The sequence below is a fragment of the Oryx dammah genome, unplaced genomic scaffold (genome assembly GCF_014754425.2).
Source record: "Oryx dammah isolate SB20612 unplaced genomic scaffold, SCBI_Odam_1.1 HiC_scaffold_5, whole genome shotgun sequence".
In the NCBI taxonomy this organism is placed as follows: domain Eukaryota; kingdom Metazoa; phylum Chordata; class Mammalia; order Artiodactyla; family Bovidae; genus Oryx; species Oryx dammah.
In genome coordinates, this window is record NW_024070189.1 from 45086878 (window position 1) to 45111361 (window position 24484).

At 40.5% G+C, this 24484-nt stretch overlaps 1 protein-coding gene and 1 non-coding gene across 4 annotated transcripts in view; both read right to left on the reverse strand.

Moving 5' to 3' along the window:
• Positions 1 to 24484, reverse strand: part of GRIA1 (glutamate ionotropic receptor AMPA type subunit 1) — a 352479-nt gene that overhangs the window by 141526 nt on the left and 186469 nt on the right. For all 3 annotated transcript variants that reach the window (XR_005721192.1, XM_040241475.1, XM_040241476.1), the window contains exons 3-5: positions 21426 to 21665; positions 17837 to 18021; positions 12120 to 12173 (exon numbers count right to left, since the gene is read on the reverse strand). Coding sequence is in view for 2 of the 3 variants with exons in the window: in XM_040241475.1 (XP_040097409.1) it covers positions 12120 to 12173; positions 17837 to 18021; positions 21426 to 21665 (479 nt within the window). In the remaining variant the exon portion in view is untranslated. The remainder of the gene's footprint in view (positions 1 to 12119; positions 12174 to 17836; positions 18022 to 21425; positions 21666 to 24484) is intronic.
• TRNAC-GCA lies at positions 19806 to 19877 on the reverse strand. The gene has a single exon. It is a non-coding gene; the product is annotated as a tRNA-Cys (tRNA).

Here is a 24484-nt window from a genome sequence, read left to right on the forward strand (position 1 = left end):
TTAGTCTAGAAGGGGGTTGAGGGACCTCAAGGATGGTATCCTGTTCTCAGATACTGTGTTTTCTTCCCCCACCCCAAATGATGATGATGATGGTGATTACAATGATAATGATGGTGGTAATTGTTAACATTTATTGACTGTTCTTTGGGGGCCAACTATAACTATGAAGACTTATAAAGTTATTATTTCATTTAATTCACATGATAGCCCATGTGGAGGTAGATGATTCCTTTTTTTTTTTGCAGATGAGGCAGTGGAAGCTCAGAGAGTGTAGGTTATTTTACTAATACCACACAGCTAATAAATATAAAGCCAGAATTCAAACCCAGGTCTGTCTGAAGCAGAGCCACTCTCCCCAACTACTGTACCACCTTCCTAACCAAAGAAACGACACAGAAACCAAACATGAACATGTATTGAGATGACGTGGGCAGAAGAAAGCAGCCACGCTTGGCCTTATAGAAGGCGTAGATAGATTTCTCTGCACAGGGGAGCAAGGAGATGAAAGTTATTCTCAGGACTCATACAGCAGAGGGACACCAGCGTGGAGCTGAATCTTGGATGAGCTGCCACATGGACCAGAGCTACTTCTAACTCTAACATTTCACAGGAGGTCATCTGCAACCACGTGGTGGAAATGTCTGACACCCTGGTCCCCAGATACCCCAATAAGACGTGGAATGACCTGTCCTCAGTTTGTGTTTCCCTCAGCTTTTGTGCACTAGAAATTGCAGTCAGTATCCATGGGAGGTTGGTTGAGGAACCCCTGAAGACACCGAAATCTGCAGATTCTCAAATCCCTTAAATAAAATGTCGTAATATTTGCATATAACCTGCACATATATGTACATTCTCCTGAATACTTTAAGCCATCTCTAGGTTACTTATAATACCTGATAAAATGTAAATGCTATGTCACTAGCTGGAAATACCATATAAATGCTAGGTAGATATTTGCCAATATATAGCACATGCAAGTTTTGCATTTTGGAAACTTCTGGATTATTTTTTTCCAAACATTTTTGACCTGTGGTGGGTTGAATCCATGGATGTAGAACCCATTGATGTGAAGGACCAACTGTATGATTATAATAAAATTCCATCAGTGTCCAGTAGAAAATGAAATGGGGATTTGAGAGCTTGAGTCTGAATTCCAGGTCTATTGCTGCAATTGTAGCAAGATTTAAACTCAAGCCCTCTAGTCAAGAGCCCATCCTCCCACTGCACCTGACCCCCCTCCTCATGCTCAGCAGTCATATTGGCACAGTGTAAGAACATGAATTTGGGAGTTCTGTAGTCCTGGAGGGGAAGCTTGGCTCCATGACTTTATCAATTTAGTAGCTGGGAAACTGGCTCCATGACTTTATAAACTTAGTGACCAGAAGGCTTATTTTCTAAAGCTTGGTTTCTTCATTTGATAAATGCGGTTTTTATCAACCTCGAGGACTATTATGAAGATTTAATAGCTAATCACTTACAGTGTTTAGACTGTAGCAATCACTCAGTGAATAGCTGAGTTATCACTGTTGTTACTATTGCTGTAGTTATTTATTAGGGGTGTCCAGTATTCTTGCCTGGAGAATCCCAGGGATGGGGGAGCCTGGTGGGCTGCAGTCTCTGGGGTCGCACAGAGTCGGACACGACTGAAGCGACTCAGCAGCAGCAGCAGCAGCAAGGCAGCCTAGATCAGTGGCTCCAGTGGTTTGGCATAAGTTTAGCCTGGTCATCCTATTCTTAGGATCACATCACTTGGTTTTTGTCAGGTTCCTGAGAGCCAAACTCCATTGACCAGTAGTGCTTGCCTTCCTCCTCTGCAGCTCAGTCATGTAACATCTTGGAGCCTCAGTTCTCTCTTCTGTAAAATGGGGGTGATAGAGTCTACCTTGCTTATTTCATAAGGGTACTGTGGGATGTGATGTATGCTAAAATGTCACATTAGTATAAAAATGAGAGGAATTGCTGTTATTGTTAGGAATGCCCTGAAAGGTGAAAGTGAAGTTGCTTAGGCATGTCCGACTCTTTGCGACCTTATGGACTGTAGCCTACCAGGCTTCTCCGTCCGTGGAATTTTCCAGGCAAGAGTACTGGAGTGGGTTGCCATTTCCTTCTCCAGGGGATCTTCCTGACCCAGGGATCACACCTGGGTCTCCCGCATTGCTGGCAGACACTTTACCATCTGAGCCACCTGGGAAGCCCATGAATGCCCTAGGCAGCACCCAATGCTCCACACTGAAAGACAACCAATACCTTCAGTCCTTCAGTGCTTCTCAAACTGGGATCTGCTGGACCCTTTATAAATTCTCAGGGGTATGCTAGTTCTCTGCAAGAATTTTTAAATGTTGTGCTTATTTATTTCAATGAAACTCAAATCATCAATATTAATTATCTGATCATTTGTCTCACGCTGTGAGTACTCTTGTTTGCAGTCCCAGTGGACTGAAAAATTTAATCATTAGCTCAGTGTTTCCCAAACTGTCTGTACAGATGCATTCTAGGGGTCCACATATCTTTCTTTTGAGAAACACTAGTTTGTTCTAAGATTTGCTGCTGATGCATTATAGAGATAAGAGCTGGCTATAACTGGAGAGCTCTGGCTGGTAACTGTCTGCTTTGATCACAGTCTCAGAGTAGTGAGTGAAAGCTGAGTCAGGGCTGGGTTTGGAGGAGGACTGACAGCCAGACAGGAGAGCTTGGTCCTCCAGGGGATTCCAGGACCCAGGAGCTTCTTTAAGTAGTAACGGTACAGTTCACCAATTTCTATGGCAACCCACTCCAGTATTCTTGCCTGGGGAATCCCATGGACAAAGGAGCCTGGTGGGCTACAGTCCATAGTGTTGCAAAGAGTTGGACACGACTGAGCGAATGAGTATGCACTCAAGTTCACTTTATGGACATCCCAGCACTCTGGAAATATAAATATACATCTATCCTATCACATATAAAATAAGAATGCATATATCAGCATATATATGCATGGGCATATACATGAATATATACATACGGATACAACATGTGACTATGTTCAGATGGGCACATTTATTATATGAAGCAAGGATTCCCTACTATGTAGAGCAATTTAACTTTTTCTAGGCATGGTGGCATTCAGCAACATGCTGGCCTTCCCCAGTGACTCTATGAGCATATAGAATAGGAACTATTATTCTCAGTGAGGGAACTGAATGCTGGTGAATTGCCCAAATCACAAGCTAGCCGAGGATGGTGTTTGGACAAAAAGCAGGGTTTTTCTTTCTTTGTTTTTTTAATGACTCCTGTTATAAAGCTCTCCTCCCTGACCCAGGGTTCTCCTTCTGTCTTCTCTTCCAGTAGCCCTCCAAACCCAGAAAAACATCCCTCCAAAGTGACCTGTTACAGGAACGCTGTTGGCTTCTTTGAAGCTCACACAGTCTGACAGGGACGGAAAGAACCTTGAAATAAAAAGTAGCTCCCTCCTTTGTTAAACCTTTCAAAAGCTCCCTTAGTTTCTAACTCTATAATTACACCCTAATCACAAGCATGCTGAAGGAGGGGGTCAGTTCCATGCAGGAGTGGGCTAATTATGTGGCAGAATTTCTAAAAATTATCATCTTATAAATTGCATGATTCCTCTGAAGGGGGAAGAAAAACACACCACATACTCCACTATATTTCAAACTGAATTAATTAGTAATTTGAAGCCCAATTATCAACTAATCTATTGGAACATGCAAGTCTTTTGTATTTGGATGGTCTATGCAATTTGCATCCTATTAGCTGGCAGTTGTAAGAATTTGAGAGCTCATTAGGTCAGAGGAGAAAAAAAAATGCAGATCAGAAGGCTACAGACACCCAAAGGGCTGACTTGGTGATGCTGTGACTAAGGGGTCACTTGGCAACAGATGGAGGCTGGCAATGTAATTACCTGAGGTCTTTGGGTGGCTTTGAGGTCACTGATGTGTAATTTCTAACTTATCCTGGAGAGATGATTATGTATGCCCCAACCCTTGTTCTGTGTATTCTCAAGCAGCAGGGTTCCCACATGATCTATGCTGAGAGATGTCCTGATATAGTAGAAGAGGCATAGGCCTGCTAACGCTGGTGCCAGGCCTGGCTCTATCACTGACTTCTGTGAGCAAGTCATACCCCGTTGCTGGTTTGACCATAAGCAAATGTTTCCCTGTAAGCAGATGAAACTTAGATAGAGCTGACTTCCAAAGTCCCTTCTAGGACTAAGGATCTGAGTGAGATTCAAGAGATGTCAAGAGTTTTTTTCATCACAAAGTCAACAATTTAATCCTTGCAAATGGCTTTTGAGGATGCAACTCTTGGTTCCCCCAAAAGTGTCTGGACAGTTATCATCCATTTACAAGGCAAGTATCTCTGAGAAAAGTAACATATTTATTTAATAACCAGACTTTAATAAACTTAACAAGTCCTTTTTTCTAGTCCTGACCATGAAATACCAAGATAGCCAAGGCTAGGAAGAAGTTTCCAAGGGGAAAGATAAGATGGTTCAGGTAGGAATATGTCTGAGGCTGGAGATCAGTCAGAGAGACAGAGCTTAAGAATTAGGCAAGATATTTTGGTCCCACTTTTTAGTCCTACCACTTTGACCTTTACTATACCCAGGCCCTGTGCCTTTGTTCTGTTAGTGATCCTTATTCTAAAGATAAATAGGAAAATATCAATCTCTTATTCAATTAATATTGCAGGAATAATTACCACAAATAACATGGCTAAAACTGAGTGATATAATTTGTTATGGGCAAAAAGCTAAAACATCACATCTTAAAGGAAACACAGAAAATCATAAAGAAGGTAAGGATAATAAGCAAACTTTGTAGAAGAAGCTATCATTAAGGAAATCTGACATGCTCAAACTGCCACGTGGCAAAATTTGTTACTTATTAAAAATTTGCTGGGAGATACAACCACTTTACAAAAGAGTTTTGGCATTCCTCAAAATATCAACCATAGAGTTACCATGTATCCCAGTGATTTCACCCCTAGGTCTGTGCTCAAGAGAAAACCGTGTATACAGATGTTTGTGGAAGCAGAATTCATAATAGTCGAAAAGTGAAAACAACTCAAGTGTCCATAAAGTGGTATGTGGATACACAAAGTGGGATACATCCATATAATGGTATGTTACTTGGCAATAAAAAGGAATGAAGAACCAATACATGGTACCAACATGGATGAATGTTGAAAACATTATGCTAAGTGAAAGAAGCCAGTCAGAAAGGACCCGATATTCTGTGATTCCAATGTTTAGAATAGGCAAGTCCATAGAGATAGAAAGTAGATTACTAGAGGAATTTGGGGGAAAATGGAGAGTAACTGCTAATGTGTAGTAACTGCTAATTTTTTGGGGGGGATGATGGAGATGTTTAATAATGAGATTGTGGTGATGTTTCATAATTCTGTGGATATACATAAGAGAATTGACTTGTGTGTTTTAAATGGATGAGCTTTACATCATGTGAATTACATCTTAATAACTCTCTTTAAAAATAAGACAAATGCAAAGTAAAATTAAATTTGACTTTGGGGGAAAAAAACCAAAACACTGGGAGACTTCTGCAGGTCTGCTGGCCCTCTTATCATGGTATTTATGCCAGCTTGGACACTTTGTGCCTGTTCCTGCTTCGGAGAATCGGGGTTTGTGATGTGAACCTCTCTGGGTGTCCCTCAATGTGGAGAAACTTTTCATCTTTAACCTAGATGTTTTATCATCGGTGCTGTATAGATGGAGAAGTCTTGAGGCTACTGTAAAAATAAAACTGAAAACCAGAAGCAGGAGGCTTAAGTCCAAATCCTGAGAACATCAGAGAACTCCTGAATCCAGGGAACATTAATCAATAGGAGCTCATCAAATGCCTTCATACCTACACTGAAACCAAGCACCACCCAAGGGCCAACAAGTTCCAGAGCAAGACATACCATGCAAATTCTCCAGCAACACAGGAACACACCCCTGAGCTTCAATATACAGGCAGCTCAAAGTTACTCCAAACCATTGATGTCTTGTAACCCATTACTGGTCACCCCATTGCACTCCAGAGAGAAGAAATCCAGCTCCACCCACCAGAACTCCAACACAAGCCTCCCTAACCAAGAAACCTTGACAAGCCACTGATAGAACCCCACCCACAGTGAGGAAGCTCCATAATAAAGAGAACTCCAGAAATTCCCAGAATATAGAAAGGCCACCCCAAACGCAGCAATATAACCAAGATGAAGAGACAGAGGAATACTCAGCAGGTAAAGTAACAGGAGAAATGCCCACCAAACCAAACCAAAGAGGAAGAGATAGGGAATCTACCTGAGAAAGAATTCTGAATATTGATAGTGAAAATGATCCAAAATCTTGAAATCAAAATGGAATCACAGATAAATAGCCTGGAGACAAGGATTGAAAAGATGCAAGAAAGGTTTATCAAGGACCTAGAAGAAATAAAAAAGGGTCAGTATATAATGAATAATGCAATAAATGAGATCAGAAACACTCTGGAGGCAACAAATAGTAGAATAACGGAGGCAGAAGATAGGATTAGTGAAATAGAAGATAGAATGGTAGAAATAAATGAATGAGAGGAAAAAAGAAAAACGAATTAAAAGAAATGAGGACAATCTCAGAGACCTCCAGAACAATATGAAATGCTCCAACATTCTAATTATAGGAGTCCCAGAAGAAGAAGACAAAAAGAAAGACCATGAGAAAATCCTTGAGGAGATAATTGTTGAAAACTTCCCTAAAATGGGGAAGGAAATAATCACTCAAGTCCAAGTAACCCAGAGAGTTCCAAATAGGATAAACCCAAGGTGAAACACCCCAAGACACAGATTAATCAAATTAACCAAGATCAAATATTAAAAGCAGCAAGGGAAAAACAACAAATAACACACAAGGGGATTCCCATAAGGCTAACAGCTGATCTTTCAATAGAAACTCTTCAGGCCAGGAGGGAATGGCAAGACATACTTAAAGTGATGAAAGAAAATAACCTACAGCCCAGATTACTGTACCCAGCAAGGATCTCATTCAAATACGAAGGAGAAATCAAAAGCTTTACAGACAAGCAAAAGCTGAGAGAATTCAGCACCACCAAACCAGCTCTCCAACAAATGCTAAAGGATATTCTCTAGACTGGAAACACAAAAAGGGTGTATAAACCCGAACCCAAAACAATAAAGTAAATGGCAACGGGGTCATACTTATCAATAATTACCTTAAACGTAAATGGGTTGAATGCCCCAACCAAAAGGCAAAGACTGGCTGAATGGATACAAAAACAAGACCCCTATATATGCTGCCTACAAGAGACCCACCTCAAAACAAGGGACACATACAGCCTGAAAGTGAAGGGCTGGAAAAAGATATATCATGCAAATAGAGAACAAAAGAAAGCAGGAGTGGCAATACTCATATCCGATAAAATAGACTTTAAAACAAAGGCTGTGAAAAGAGACAAAGAAGGCCACTACATAATGATCAAAGGATCAATCCAAGAAGAAGATATAGCAATTATAAATATATATACACCCAACATAGGAGCACTGCAATATGTAAGACAAATGCTAACAAGTATGAAAGGGGAAATTAACAATAACACAATAATAGTGGGAGACTTTAATACCCCACTCACACCTATGGACAGATCAACTAAACAGAAGATTAACAAAGAAACGTAAACTTTAAATGATACATTAGACCAGTTAGACCTAATTGATATCTATAGGACATTTCACCCCAAAACAATGAATTTCACCTTTTTCTCAAGTGCTCACGGAACCTTCTCCAGGATAGATTACATCCTGGGCCATAAATCTAACCTTGATAAATTAAAAAAAAATCAAAATCATCCCAAGCATCTTTTCTGACCATAATGCATTAAGATTAGATCTCAATTGCAGGAGAAAAACTATTAAAAATTCCAACATATGGAGGCTGAACAACACGCTTCTGAATAACCAACAAATCACAGAAGAAATAAAAAAAGAAATCAAAATATGCATAGAAACAAATGAAAATGAAAACACAACAACCCAAAACCTGTGGGACACTATAAAAGCAGTGCTAAGAGGAAAGTTCATAGCAATACAGGCATACCTCAAGAAACAAGAAAAAAGTCAAATAAATAACCTAACTCTATACCTAAAGCAACTAGAAAAGGAAGAATTGGAGAACCCCAGAGTTAGCAGAAGGAAAGAAATCTTAAAAATTAGGGCAGAAATAAATGCAAAAGAAACAAAAGAGACCATAGCAAAAATCAACAAAGCCAAAAGCTGGTTCTTTGAAAGGATAAATAAAATGGACAAACCATTAGCCAGACTCATCAAGAAACAAAGAGAGAAAAATCAAATCAATAAAATTAGAAATGAAAATGGAGAGATCACAACAGACAACACAGAAATACAAAGGATCATAAGAGACTACTATCAGCAATTATATGCCAATAAAATGGACAATGTGGAAGAAATGGACAAACTCTTAGAAAAGTACAACTTTCCAAAACTGAACCAAGAAGAAATAGAAAATCTTAACAGACCCGTCACAAGCACGGAAATTGAAACTGTAATCAGAAATCTTCCAGCAAACAAAAGCCCAGGTCCAGATGGCTTCACAGTTGAATTCTACCAAAAATTTTGAGAAGAGCTAACACTTATCCTATTCAAACTCTTGCAGAAAATTGCAGAGGAAGGTAAACTTCCAAATTCATTCTATGAGGCCACCATCACCCTAATACCCAAACCTGACAAAAATGCTACAAAAAAAGAAAACTACCGGCCAATATCACTGATGAACATAGATGCAAAAATCCTCAACAAAATTCTAGCAATCAGAATCCAACAACACATTAAAAAGATCGTACACCATGACCAAGTGGGCTTTATCCCAGGGATGCAAGGATTCTTCAATATCCCCAAATCAATCAATGTAATTCACCACATTAACAAATTGAAAAATAAAAGCCATATGATTATCTCAATAGATGCAGAGAAGGCCTTTGACAAAATTCAACATCCATTTATGATAAAAACTCTCTAGAAAGCAGGAATAGAAGGAACATACCTCAACATAATAAAAGCTATATATGACAAACCCACAGCAAACATTATCCTCAATGGTGAAGAATTGAAAGCATTTCCCCTAAAGTCAGGAACAAGGCAAGGGTGCCCACTTTCACCACTACTATTCAACATAGTTCTGGAAGTTTTGGCCACAGCAATCAGAGCAGAAAAAGAAATAAAAGGAATCCAAATTGGAAAAGAAGAAGTAAAACTCTCACTGTTTGCAGATGACATGATCCTCTACATAGAAAACCCTAAAGACTCCACCAGAAAATTACTAGAGCTAATTAATGAATATAGTAAAGTTGCAGGATATAAAATCAACACACAGAAATCCCTTGCATTCCTATACACTAATAATGAGAAAGTAGAAAAAGAAATTAAGGAAACAATTCCATTCACCATTGCAACGAAAAGAATAAAATACTGAGGAATATATCTACCTAAAGAAACTAAAGACCTATATATAGAAAACTATAAAACACTGATGAAAGAAATCAAAGACGACACTAATAGATGGAGAAATATACCATGTTGATGGATCAGAAGAATCAATATAGTGAAAATGAGTATACTACCCAAAGCAATCTACAGATTCAATGCAATCCCTATCAAGCTACCAGCGGTATTTTTCACAGAACTAGAACAAATAATTTCAAGATTTGTATGGAAATACAAAAAACCTCGAATAGCCAAAGCAATCTTGAGAAAGAAGAATGGAACTGGAGGAATCAACTTGCCTGACTTCAGGCTCTACTACAAAGCCACAGTCATCAATACAGTATGGTACTGGCACAGAGACAGAAATATAGATCAACGGAACAAAATAGAAAGCCCAGAGATAAATCCACACACATATGGACACCTTATCTTTGACAAAGGAGGCAAGAATATACAATGGAGTAAAGATAATCTCTTTAACAAGTGGTGATGGGAAAACTGGTCAACCACGTAGAAAAGAATGAAACTAGATCACTTTCTAACACCACACACAAAAATAAACTCAAAATGGATTAAAGATCTAAACATAAGACCAGAAACTATAAAACTTCTAGAGGAGAACATAGGCAAAACACTCTGACATAAATCACAGAAGGATCCTCTATGATCCACCTCCCAGAATTCTGGAAATAAAAGCAAAAATAAACAAATGGGATCTAAATAAAATTAAAAGCTTCTGCACAACAAAGGAAAATATAAGCAAGGTGAAAAGACAGCCTTCTGAATGGGAGAAAATAATAGCAAATGAAGCAACTGACAAACAACTAATCTCAAAAATATACAAGCAACTCCTACAGCTCAATTCCAGAAAAATAAACGACCAATCAAAAAATGGGCCAAAGAACTAAATAGACATTTCTCCAAAGAAGACATATGGATGGCTAACAAACACATGAAAAGATGCTCAACATCACTCATTATTAGAGAAATGCAAATCAAGACCACAATGAGGTACCACTTCACACCAGTCAGAATGGCTGCTATCCAAAAGTCTGCAAGCAATAAATGCTGGAGAGGGTGTGGAGAAAAGGGAACCCTCTTGCACTGTTGGTGGGAATGCAAACTATGCAGCCACTATGGAGAACAGTGTGAAGATTCCTTAAAAAATTGCAAATAGAACTGCCTTATGACCCGGCAATTCCACTGCTGGGCATACACACCAAGGAAACCAGAATAGAAAGAGACACATGTACCCCAATGTTCATCGCAGCACTGTTTACAATAGCCAGGACATGGAAGCAACCTAGATGTCCATCAGCAGATGAATGGATAAGAAAGCTGTGGTACATATACACAATGGAGTATTACTCAGCCATTAAAAAGAATACATTTGAATCAGTTCTAATGAGATGGATGAAACTGGAGCCAATTATACAGAGTGAAGTAAGCCAGAAAGAAAAACACCAATACAGTATACTAACACATATATATGGAATTTAGAAAGACGGTAATGATGACCCTGTATGCGAGACAGCAAAAGAGACACAGATGTGTAGAGTGGACTTTTGGACTCTGAGGGAGAGGGAGAGGATGGGATGATTTGGGAGAATGGCATTGAAACATGTATACTATCATGTAAGAAATGAATCACCAGTCTATGTTCGATGCAGGATACAGGATGCTTGGGGCTGGTGCACGGGGATGATCAAGAGAGATGATATGGGGTGAGAGGTGGGAGGGGGTTTCATGTTTGGGAACTCATGTACACCCGTGGTGGATTCGTGTCAATGTATGGCAAAACCAATACAGTATTGTAAAGCAAAATAAAGTAAAAGTAAAAATTAAAAAATATAAAAAATAAAAAGACAAGTTATTTAAAAAAAGGAAAAAAGAAATACTGAAAGTTTCAAACCTCATAATTTAAAAAGGTAGATGAGAAAACATGACCCAGGACTTGCCAAAATAGACTTGCCAAAATAGACTTGCCAAAATGATGGCCACAAAGAAAATTCATAATGGTACATGTCACTAGAAATAATTTAATGTGTACCAAAAATTATCTTATGAGTCAAGTCTTCATACCCTGAAAAATAATTGCACCCAATAAAAATAACTGTAGTACATAAAATGAAAGTAAAAATTTTCTTTACAAGACAGCTTATCTATGCCACATAAAAAAGAGAATAAAAACTAAATTGTCATAATATTGTTCATGCCATAAAACTGTTTCTGGTTAAAGACTTGTCAGTGCTAGTATTCTTATGATTTAAACATTTGTATTTATAAACAGTAAACTATCATTGATGTCAAAACAGAGAATCAAAACCAGTGAGGGTAAAGCATCTTGTATCCATTCAAAGATGTGGTGATTTTGTTGTTATTGCCAAGTGGCAGAGTCGATTAAAGCTGGAATTGTGATGACTAATAAAGGCCTGCCTGCCAGCGTGATCTCTTACAAGGAAGCTTAGAGAGTCACCTGAAGTGTGCTGTGGGTTTTGCAGGGGCACAACTGAAGCTCGAAATTGCCAGTCCCACTCATGCAGTTCCCACCAGCCAGGGACCACAGTAGGAAGCCAGGCCCCAAACATGGCCCCACCACTTGAGGGCTTGCAGTGTTCTCTACTCACCAGATTTGCAAGAATATAGTGGTAGCCAATGCCATTCTTCTCCAGCTTTACAATCTATAAAATACAACCCAGGGGATACATGCATTAATCATACTGACAATTAAAGCTACACCTGCAATAATAATAGCAATGAACATTGAGTACTGATTGCCCTGTCTTAAGTATTCAAGCTACAATATCACAACCACCCAATGATGGTGGCATTGCTGATACCCTTGATTTTACAGATTGGGATGGAGGCTTAGAGAAGTTAAATAAGCTTCCTGAGGTTACCTGGATATTAAGTGCAGATACAAGATTTGAAATCATTTTTGCCTGATTCCAGGGATGGAGTAGTGTTATTACAACCCCAAGGTCCTGACTAAACTGCTCACTTCTTTCCTTCTTCCATAAAGCCTTCTCCATTCATGGAGATTCTTTCTATACACAGTGAGAATCTTCTGTTGTATCGGATATAACAATATCTGCTGCTTGGGTGGATGCATGGTCAAATGGGTAGTTGGATGATTGCACCCCAGTTCTTAAACTTTACATCCTTACATGGATCACATTCAGATACAGTTCCTTCTTTGTGCCTTCTTCCCTAAACCAGCTGGGTATTCAGACATTTCTGAGCAACTTCCAGTTTGAGTGCAAGCCGGAAGCTGGGAGGGAATGTCAGGGTCATCTGATCCCCCGCTCACTGTACAGATGGGAAGTCACTCCCCAGAGTGGGGGCGTGATATATCAGATCCCACAGCAGTATGGTAGCAGTGTCGGGACATTGCATTGTGTGGCGTGCATGCTCAGTCGTGTCCAACTCTTTGCGACCCATGGACTATAGCCCACCAGGCTCCTCTGTCCATGGATTTCCTAGGCAAGAGTGCTGGAGCAGGTCGCCATCCCCACTTCTGCAGGGGATCTTTCTGACCCAAGGATTGAACCTGCGTCTCCTGCCTTGGCAGGCGGATTCTTTACCACTGCACCACCTGGAAATCTCTAGTGTTAGAACAGGGACCTGGCTATCGTGAGCCTTTCCATATGATGCCTGAATTAAGAGCCAGGGTCTCCAAACACCCCTCCATCTTACATGCACAGGCTGTCTCTAATCATTCTAGGCAGGAAAATATCTGTAGAAAGAACTACCCAGAGATTTGCTTGGGCATCCAGACGTACTACCCAGCTGGGAACAGCTAAGACTGTGGACCTTGGTTTAGCCCTAGCTCAGCCAGCAAGGTAACTTGATCTGTTTCTTTTTAATCATCAAAATGAGGTTGGTACAGCCTGCTCAGTGCCCCTCCCCCTGCACTGTAACAAGGAGGCATAAAACATAGGAGAAGCATTTGGGCTTCTTCTCTAACTGAATAAATTTTCAAGGTTATTAACAGCAGCATTCGGATATCTACTTAATTGGATGTATGTGCATAGCAGCTCACTATTTTTTATGGCGAGAATAATTAAATGCGAATGCATACAATGAATGCCCTGAAATAGTGGCTAGCATGTGAAATTCCAGACCATGGAGCGCAAAGACTATTGGGATGATAGTTTTATTAATAATTCTTCATTGATTTTTCATTTTCTTGTCAAATGTCTTGCTGTGCTTTCAACAATGAGATACCATTATCAGAAACCTATTCAGCTTCAAATTAACACAAAACAGCAAACAAAAGACAGATTGAAACCCACTGCCTCAGGGCAATGGATAAGAATAGTCTCTGGAGGATGAAATTACAGATTGAAACATAAGAAACAATAATGAATGATTTTTGACCAATAAAGATGAGTAATTTCATATAGTTGGACTTAAACACCAACCTTCCCACCCATCTACTCACCTACCCACCTGATGACCTCCTTTCCCTTTTACAAATATTAAGTGCTTACTATCTACCAAGCACTGTGCTGAGAATATAGTGGAAAATGAAAAGCATGGTGCTTGCTCTGCTGGAGGTCACAGTTTACTGGGAGAAGAGCAATACTAAACAGATAAAGAGATAAAAGGTTACTCACTGAGAAAGTTAATACAAAGGTAATGTACACTTGCAGTCCACTGCCTCACTGACCCCATCTCTTCAAAGCTCATTTTCACTGGATTGCCTTAATTCACAGTCTTTGTGTCTGGCATGCCCTTTCCCATTCTCTTCGATTATTCGTAACCTTTATGGCTAAACTGTAATCCCAACTGCTCTGTAAAGCCTCTGTGATTAATTAATTCATTCAACAAATATGTATTGAACGTGGACCATATGTCAAGCCCTATGCTATGTACTAGGGACAAGCTATGAACAAGCGAGGCAAGGTCCCCAGGCCCTCGTTGAGCTGAGCTGACAATTTAGCATGGAGCCAGATGGTAAATATATAAATAGATAAATGAACAAGATTTCAGCAGGTGAAAAGCACTTTGAAGACAATAAGAGTGAATGGATGGGCTGGTCCTGGTCTCCCTCATCCATCTTTGACTCCTTCTGAACTTAATGACTGTATTACATAATTAAGTGCCATATACTGATAAAGTATTGTAATCTAATGAATTTCCTGCCAGTGCAAGAGATGCAGGTTTGATCCCTGGGTTGGAAAGATTCCTTGGAGTAGGAAATGGCAATCTGCTTTGGTGTTCTTGCCTGGAAAATTCCATGGGTAGAAGGTCCTGGCGGGCTACAGTACCTGGGGCCCCAGAGAGTCAGACACGACTGACCAACTGAACACACAAACACACACACACACACACACACACACAATATTTTGATAATCCTGTTCCTTGCTCACAGACCTTCACTGGCTCTCCACTGTTTATAAAATAACCCCCAGACTCTTTAGAATGGTTTCCAAAAATCATTGTCTTCCAGTAAACAATTGATATCCTCCACTTGGCCTCTTAAGCCCTCTGTGAACCTTGGCTCCCACAAGCCCTCTGGGCCTCCCTACCTGCTCTTACCTCCAGCTTGAAGGCTCTTTTCCAATGAAAGGCTACCTGTAGATATCTAGACCCATCTCACATTTAGGATCTTAGAGCATTCATTGATTCCTTATTCTTCCTATTCATTCAAAAAATATTTATTGAAAACCTGTTAGGTGCCAAGCACTGTTCAAGGCACTGTGGATACAGCAGGGAAGAAAATAGAACAAGAATCCTAATACAGCTGATATTCCAGGTGGAGCACTAGAGACTGAGACAGACAGTTAATTCTCTATGTGGAGTTTGGAATCGTCTTCCTCCTTAGATTAGGCAGAACATTTGTGTTAGACTGAAAAGATCCCAGTTCTTGAGTGTGAGATAGTCTAGGATGATGCCAAGATGTCAGATTGCAAATCAGAAGATGGAAATCCTTCGTCACTAACTAGTGACATTGTCTTTTTCACTAACTAGTCTGAACCCAAGACAGATGATTCAACAAATATGACCATTAGTCATCTCATCTGTAAAGTGTAAATGCAAGTGATAAACCATATAACTTATAAGATCCTTTCAGCATTTTGGTTTTACTTTTCAGAATAAAAGAGTCCAACAATTAAAAAAGATAATACACTACAATCTAAAATATTCAGAAAAACAAGTTACTTTCTTCCAAAACACACATTTGTCCTTTGACAGAGGGGATGGCTATAGTCAGCAGATGCTGACAATTGAGTTTTTAAGAGGTCTGGCACGGCAGCTAGACCAAGATAGATTTGATTTCCTACTTTCATTCCATGCTACTTGTGAAATCCCAGGCAAGTGTAATCCCTTGTTTCTCCATTTATAAAATAAGGGCGCTAATGGAAGCAGTTTTATAGAAAGGATATGAGGATGAAGTGGAATTATACATGGAAAAGGCTTGGCATGGTGTTTGGTATAAAGTAAGTACTCAGAAAATAGTACCAACAGCTTTATCTTTACTGTAGGAGTCTTCAGTCTGTTAAGAATACCTGCTTATCATCCAACAGTTTCCCTACCTTTCATCTAATTTTGTTATAAGGTTTATAGTACTGGGGTCTTCATTCCTATTTTACAGATGAGTACACTTGCACCAAAAAAGAAATGATTCAAGAAGCCAGTATCGTACCCACAACAACTTGAATGAATCTCCAGGGAATTATGCCAAGTGAAAAAAGCTAAACCCAAAATGTTACATACTATGTAATTCCATTTATATCACACTCATTTAAAATAAGAAAATCACAGAAATGGACCACAGATTAGTGAGTGCCTAGGGAAAGGGAAGAGGAGAGAGAGAGAGGGAAGCAGGATGGCCATAGAGGATCTTTCTGGTGATGGAAATGTCCTGTGCCTGAAATGTATCAATGTCAATTTCCTGGTTGTGGCATTGCACTATAGTTGCTACAGTTTTGTAAGATGTTATCATTGGGATAACCAGACATGTGGTGCATGGGATCTTTCTGTATTATATCTTGCACATGCATATGAGCTTATATCTCAAAATTTAAAAAGTTGAACTAAACACACACACACACCACACACAAAGCAAAACCAGTATCAGTTGGCATGATGAATAGCAAAAACAGGTAAGTCTTTATATTTATCACTTTCAGTGGGGCAGGCTCTATTTTAAGTGCTGTGCTTGTATACATAGATTCTTCTGACCCTCACAAGAGCTCTCTAAAGGTAGCCATTTTTATTATTATTATGCCCATATTACAGATCAGGAACCTGAGATGTAGAAATTAAAAACCTGGCCCAGGGTCACAGAACTAATGAACATTAGAGCTGGGGATGTGAATCTGGCTCCAGGGTCTCTGGATTTAACTATTATTAATACTCTATTCTGCTTTACCTAACTAGAATTCCAGTCCTCTGACTCTGGTTCAAAAAATTCCCATCTCAATGGGAACAATTTTTGCTGCTTTTTCTGAGAGGGAGGCACAGGTTCACACTTTGTAAAGTAGAACACAGAGTTAACGCCTCAAAGAACCCCTGGCTTTCAAAATCTCTCCTGTTCAATTGTTGAGGCCTCTGAACAAGCGCTGAGCTAGCTGGCTCTGAGATTCCCTGTGGGAACCCCAGGGGTCTTGAGGACTATTAACAAGCGCTGTCTTTGTCTCAAGTACCTAAAACTGCCATCTTTAATTGTAGAGTACTGTTCAAAAACAATTGCAGTATCTCCTTCCTTGCTAGCTTATCTGAATACACAGATGTAATTTAAAAAGACAAGTGATCTATCCAATGCCACATGCTTTACCTCTGAGAACAGGAGGAACCATGACTTAGAGACATCTGGCTAAAGACTGTTGAGGTTACGGTGTAATTTCTTAGAACGGACAATCAATCAATTCATCTTTCAGACACTGGTGTGTGTTTCAGGAAAGAGTAAAGGGAGGTGCTCGGTGCCTCCCTGGACTCAAAATGGGTCAGTGGGCCAAATGGATGAGAAACCAAATGCTGGATCAGTGGGTGACAGAATGCAGAGCCAAACCCAGGAATCGGGCTCTAAGGATATGATAACACTTCACAAACTCTAAAGTGCAATGCATTTTTCTTTTTAATAAGAAAAGGAAGCACTTGAGGTAACTTTTTGGTTAACTGATCTGAGAACCATGGGAAGCCCTAGGTGATGGCTCCTACTCTGTACTATTTCATAACGTTTCAGAGTTAAATTGTATCAGTTACAGGATGTGAGAAACAGCCTGTGGTTTCACCTAGTCAAGAACTCTCTGTAACTAAGAGGGCCAGAGGTCATCCGGTCCTCTGGAACCATCCCCCACACCCACCCTAAGGGCACCTTCGCTGCACTCACTACCTGGCCCAGGATAGCATTGAGGCGTTCCGATTCACAGTCCACCACCACCAGCCGCTCCTTTTTCTTCTCCAGGTCCTGGAAGAGCATCCGGTAACCCTCCTCTGTGGTTGTCAAAATGTTGACGGCTGTCACCTGCCAGTTCTTCTCAGCAGCTGTGTCCAGGACTTTCTGCAGGACAGACAGACCTGGAGGTGGGGTGAGTAGGACAGAGAGGTGGCAGTCAGAATCCGTGAGAATTACCCCCACCTTCCCCACTCCTCCACTAAACTCAGCTCCAGCTTGCTCTAATGCCAGTTTGAGCTGGGGTGGGCAGGCTCTGTGTTTGTTTTGTGTTTCTGTTTGCAGAACATAGGAGGCAGTAGAGTTAGTGATTAAAAGTGTAATCTGAAGCTCCAATTCTAATGCTACAATATACTTGGTTAAATGATCTTGTGTGGATTAATTCACTTTGCGAAACTTTAGTGTCTTCAGTGGTAAAATGGTGATGTTAGTAACACCCACTTCACAGTGTCATCATGAGGATTGACTGAGAGTGTCTCAAACATGGCAGGGGTTTTATAAATATTGATTACTACTTGGCCTTTAATAACTGCTTATTAAATGTGTTGATCTGATATCTAAACAGCACCTGATAATTGTCAACCACATTTACTAATGTATAGTATATCTCAAGTCCTAGCACTTTGCCTCTCACACAGTAGGTATTTGATCACCGTGTACTGAATTAAGCTATTCTCTTCTGATTTACAGCTAAATGATAGAGGAATCCATGACTTAATACTGTTTTGTTTCATATTTGGGACATAGATAGGGTATTAGTTTCCTACTGTGGATGTGACAAATTATTGCAAATTTAGTGGCTTCAAATAAAACATTTATCATCTTAAACTGCCAGAGGTCAGATGTTTGAAATGAATCTCACTGGGCTAAGTTCAAGTAATTGTCAGGGTTGTGTTGTTTTCTGGAGGTTCTAGGAGGGGAAATTTTTATTGCCTTTTTCTGCTTCTAGAGGATACCTGCTTTCCTTGGTTTATAGCCTCTTTCATCTTCAGTAGGGACTGGTTGAGTCTCTCATGTCATACTCTGATACTGACCCCTCTGCCTCCAACTTACATGCTTAAGGACCCTTGTGATTACACTGAGCTCAGCCAAATAATCCAGGATAATCTGTCTGTTTTAAGGTCAATTGATTAACAATGTGAATTCCATCTGTAACCTTTATGCCTTTTGCATTTAACGTAACATATTCAGGGATTCCAGGAATTAGAGCATGGGTGTCTTTGTGGGGGGAGAAAGGGGAGGTCATAATTCTGCCTGCAACAGATCATCATTTTACCTGGGCAATGTTAATCTATCTTGTGCACGTATATCGTTTCTGTCTCCATGTAACATTGCTCATCTACCTGATAGAGACCAATATGGTGCCCAGCATAAAGAATCATCTGTAGATTGATTCTGTTGTTTCTTTTTTGCTTGCTTTATTCATTTCATTTAAGTACAAGGTTGGTGTTCTTAAGCCTCACATTTACTGAAAGTTTATATGTGTCTGCCATTGCTCCATTAGCTTTGCTGTCTTCAATTCACTTAATTCTGTAAGGTAGGTACCACTGTTATCCATGTTTCACAAATGTGGAAATGGAGGTTCAGAGAGACTTGATCATTGGCCCAAGGTCACACAGCTAGCAAAGGGCAGAACTCTGAGCTCAGAGTTGTGAGGTAGGTGGAGCCCCTTTAAGAGAATGGGCACTTTTTGCTGATGAACCCCAGAGATGATCCTCTAATGAAAGTGACATTTTTCTGGCTTTGCCACTTCTAGGCCTCAAGCCTCATTAGGCTGGAAAAGTGAAGTCGCTCAGTCGTGTCTGACTCTTTGCAACCCGATGGACTGTAGCCTACCGGGCTCCTCCCTCCATGAAATTTTCCAGGCAAGAGTACTGAAGTAGGTTGCCATTTCCTTCTCCAGGGGATCTTCCCAACCCAGGGATCGAACCTGGGTCTCCTGCACTGCAGGCAGATGCTTTACCATCTGAGCCACCAAGGAAGCCCTATTTATGCTGCAAAGTTGTCCTGAAATAGCCATTCTGCAGTTCATCCTTATAATGCCTGCTTGCCTGAGAAGGGAAATCATCAAAATAAGGAAAGAGAAGGGAAAATCAAAGCAAATAGAGTGCTTCTGGCCTCACCTGCCAGCTGCTGCTGCTGCCAAGTCGCATTCGAGTCTGTGCGACCCCATAGACAGCAGCCCACCAGGCTCCCCCATCCCTGAGATTCTCCAGGCAAGAACACTGGAGTGGGTTGCCATTTCCTTCTCCAGTGCATGAAAGTGAAAAGTGAAAGTGAAGTCACTCAGTCGTGTCCGACTCTTAGCGACCCCGTGGTCTGCAGCCTTCCAGGCTCCTCTGCCATGGGATTTTCCAGGCAAGAGCACTGGAGTGGGGTGCCATCACCTTCTTCAGCTAATTCTCCTTAAATAACACCTGCCTAACTCTTCCTTCCTGAAGAAACATTTCTCCAGCCACTCTTCTACTGAAAAATCTTCTAAGCCTCTCAAAAGGCAAGCTCCTATAAAGCCTCTCGTTTTAAACAGGGTAGAATTCCTGTGCCTCACTTTCCAGACCTTGTACGATCCACTTATTTATTCACACCAATAATGGTTAAGTTCTTTTTGGACCATTGAGTATAACGGGATGGTAGGATGTATCATATAATACAACCATCACAGGAGTTAGAGAAAAGAAGAGCATTTCCATTTAGAAAGTCAGGAAATAGAGAAGGTGGTGTTCTCCGTTGCAAAAGAAAGGAATAATTTGCATATGTAGATTTGAAAAGGGAAGTGCTCCCCAGAAACTAGAATCCTCTGATTCAAGATGTAGAGAAGAAAAACACTGGACATATTTAGAAAATGGAATGGAAAATTTGAAATTTAGGGGGAGGCAGAATTATTAAGGCCTGGGAGGGTTGATGGTGATGCTGGTGATGATGCTGATAGAGGTTAACATGTATAAAAGACTCTGCATTGATTGTGTTGTTGGTACCATACAAGCCCCACCTAGTTATTGTGTCATTCAGTCCTCACAATTTTATGAGATAGAGACTGGATTTATCTTCATTATAGAGATGAAAAAGTAAAGGAATAGAGAATTTTATTCCCATTACAGAAGTGATCAAAACTGAGGCAGAGAGAGCTTGCCTAAACTCAGACAGCTGGAGAGGAAGGAACATAGAATTCAGATCCAGGTCTGATTCCATATGCTCCTCAAAGCCATGCCCTGAGCCCTGAGCCCTGAGCCCTGAGCCCTGAGCCCTGAACCAGTCAGCTAAAGTCCTTGGACATTGAGTCTGGGTTCAGGAACGATGGAAGCTTTGAGAGCTGTAGAGTGACATGGTGCGTTAAAAGTTTATTCTCTCCAAGGATGTGTTTCCACACAGGGAGTTACAGGTTAGGTACTGAAAAATCAGTCCACAGATATAAAGAATTTCTGGATCATTCCTCCTTGCTTTCAAGAAAGCAAGGAGGCCCCATTCTTCTTCCTGCTGATAATTTTCTCTCCATCCCTTCAACGTCTCCCTCCCCTAGCCCCTGGCTTACCCCGGTCAGCATCATAAATGTAGACAAATTTTTGCCACTTGTAATGGTCGATGATACTGATGAGGGCATCCTGCAGCTCGGGGCGCAGCTGGAGGACAAACTGGTTGGATGTGTCAACGGGAAAGCTTGGTGTAATGAAGCAGACGTGGAGGGCCCCGCAGAAGGAGGTCAGCATGTTGACAGTCCTTCGTTCATAAAACCCAAAGATGGCATAGACTCCTTTAGAGAACTGGGAACAGACTGGAAAAGGAGAAGAGAGAAATTAATGAATAGGGGAAGATGCTGCAAACATGCTGTCAGTGGCTCTAAAACTATTTCATCCACTAGCCTGTCCATCTAACTCATCATCCTTCTATTACCTAGCTAGCCTTCTACCCACTCAGGCAATCTATCCCTCCATCCTTTCAACTCTCCATCCTTTCAACCCGCCAACCTATCTAACTGCCCATCTATTTTACCCATCTGTGCATCCATTCACTCATTCCTCTGTCCAACCCACCCATCCATCTGTGGAACCAGTCTTTATTAGGTGCCATTTCCATGCCAAGAGTTGTCATGGTTATTCATTATAAATGTATACAATGCAGTTTTGTGTGTTCTTTCATGTTATCTGTACAACAACCTTATTAAGGTAGGAAAAGGATGACTAGGTAAGTTTTTAAAGGGAGTAACCAAGGCTTAAAAAGGTAATGAATATATCCCAGGTATCACAGATAGACCATATCTGAGTTAGGCAGGTAGCTTGAACCCAATCTAACAATCTTTCTATAACACTGCCCATCACTTCAAGGCAAAGCATAATAAGATGCCACAGGAAGAAAGTCTGTCAGCTTGCTGCTGATGCACGTTTAAGAAAACAAGTGTTGATTTTCACAGTCTACCCTTAGCTTTCAGTGTACATTTCTCTGCTGATGTTCATCGTGTGTTTGTACATCCTACTAGCTGATTTTTCAGGCCCCCTGGTGTATCAGCCACGGTAATAGCTTAGCTGTGTGAATATCCCCACTGGAGTCATTTTGTAAGATCTTAGTTAAGTTACCAATACTGGTTGGTATTCAGTTAGACTGCTGGTTAGACTATAATGGTAAAAAAGACCAAAGTTATGGGACCAAGTTCAGGTTATTCAGCAATGAAACTTCATTTTAATATGTGATACAGGGTTCCTAGACTTTGCCCCAGTCAAGTGACCAACTGTAATGCCAACCCCAGTGCCCCCAAATTACTGTCCTATTGTGGATGGTGAGGCAGACAAGTCATTCTCATCACAGTGACAGTATTTTAGGATGCTTTGGCATATATGTTAGGCTGTTCATTTCTCATCACAACCCTGTGACTTTGGTATTATCAGTTTTATTTTAAGATGAAAAAGCTGATGTTCTTAGATGCTTTGCTCTCTTGCCCATATCACCTGTTTTCATGACCCCACACTACCTTTGTAGATGGGCTCTCAAACTATGCTCCATGAGCATCGCCCAAATGTGTTCCATGAAACATTAGTACCACAAAGTGCTCCTTAAAAAAGAAAAGGCTTCTTTGCGCAAACACATGTTGGAAATGGTGTAAACCCTGTCCTCCTTTTGTAGTCTCATACTACATACTAGCCAAATAAAAGATTGAGAGAAATCCTGTTCCAAAAAGTCCAGATTTTTGTCAAATTCAAACACTCCCAGGGCCCTTTGTTGGTGAATACATTTTTACAGTAATTGATACAGTGGGTCAGGCTGAACTGAAGAATGCCATTAGCTACTAGGACCTAGTTGCCTACCAAGTCTCAGTTCGGTTACTTCCTAGATCTTCCCTTCATGCCCCTGCAAGATCTTCTCTTAAAGATTGTAATGGAGCCATACAAGTCATCTGTTTAACTTCCAGTGTAACCCAGTATATTGTCTAAGGAAACCTGGCAGTTGCCCTTTGTGTGTTTGTATATGTTTTTTAATTTAATTTTTATGTTGTATTGGACTGTAATTGATTTTCAGTGTTGTGTTAATTTCAGGTGTACAGCAAAGTGACTGATTCTTGTTTAGATTCTCCGCCTGCAGCGCCCTTCCCTTACGTCTTTGCAGTGCTCACTGCTTTTCAGTAGTTGTGTCTCAGCTCACATCTCTCCTGCCTGGACTGGTCTTCCTTCATCACCTCTTCTAGATGGTTGTTCCATCCTCCCCTCAACCCTCTATAAATCTCTATCACATCTCCCATCGTATCTTTCATACTTGAATGATTATTATTTGAAATAGTTTTCTTTTTCTTTTTTTTTGTTTGTATATATCTGTGACTGCTTAGGTCAATGTTAATTCCCAAAAAACAGGGGTCTCATTTATGCCCCAACACCAGCATCATACCCAGGACATTTAGATGAGTGCTGATGAGAGGGTCACATGGCCTGAAGTAAGGGATGAGGAGGAGCTGGTGGGTCACCCTGGACCTCTTCCTCCTCCTCTGTTCTGGGTTGATGTCTTCTGTATTAGCTATTTATCCTTTACTGCTCACACTATTTTCTCTTTAGCCCTAATGAGGCCACTCCATCTGTTTGCAGCTGACAATAGGCACTGTCTTTAAATGTCTGTTGTAATTGTCAGAATCACGACTTCCATAAATATGGATTTCTCCAACAGGAAGCATACATTGTATATTATTCTCCTCATGTTAAATATAGATTTGTCAAAAAGCACAATCCATCTTACTGGGTGAAGTGTATATGAGGAGCACACAAACCCCATTAAAATATTATAATATGCTCTCTGCAGTATTTTTAGGATCTCTTCTTTCCTTGCTGAAATGAAATATTATCCAGTGGGATATAAATCTCATGTTCCAATCCATTCCCTGATGTTACCTACTTGGTTTTGCACCTTTTCTTGGGCCTCTAGGAACCTTGTGGCCACTGTTTTTTGCTGGAACTTTAGAAGTGGAAGAGGAAAGGATGAGATGGGAGGGAAGAGATGGGCTCAGGTAAGCATGATAGAATCTTTATACTCACAGAGGCCAGGATATTTTCCCTTCTCAAATTATCTTCCTATTTTTACCTTTTGCAAGTCTATTTTTCCCCCTTGAACTGAATA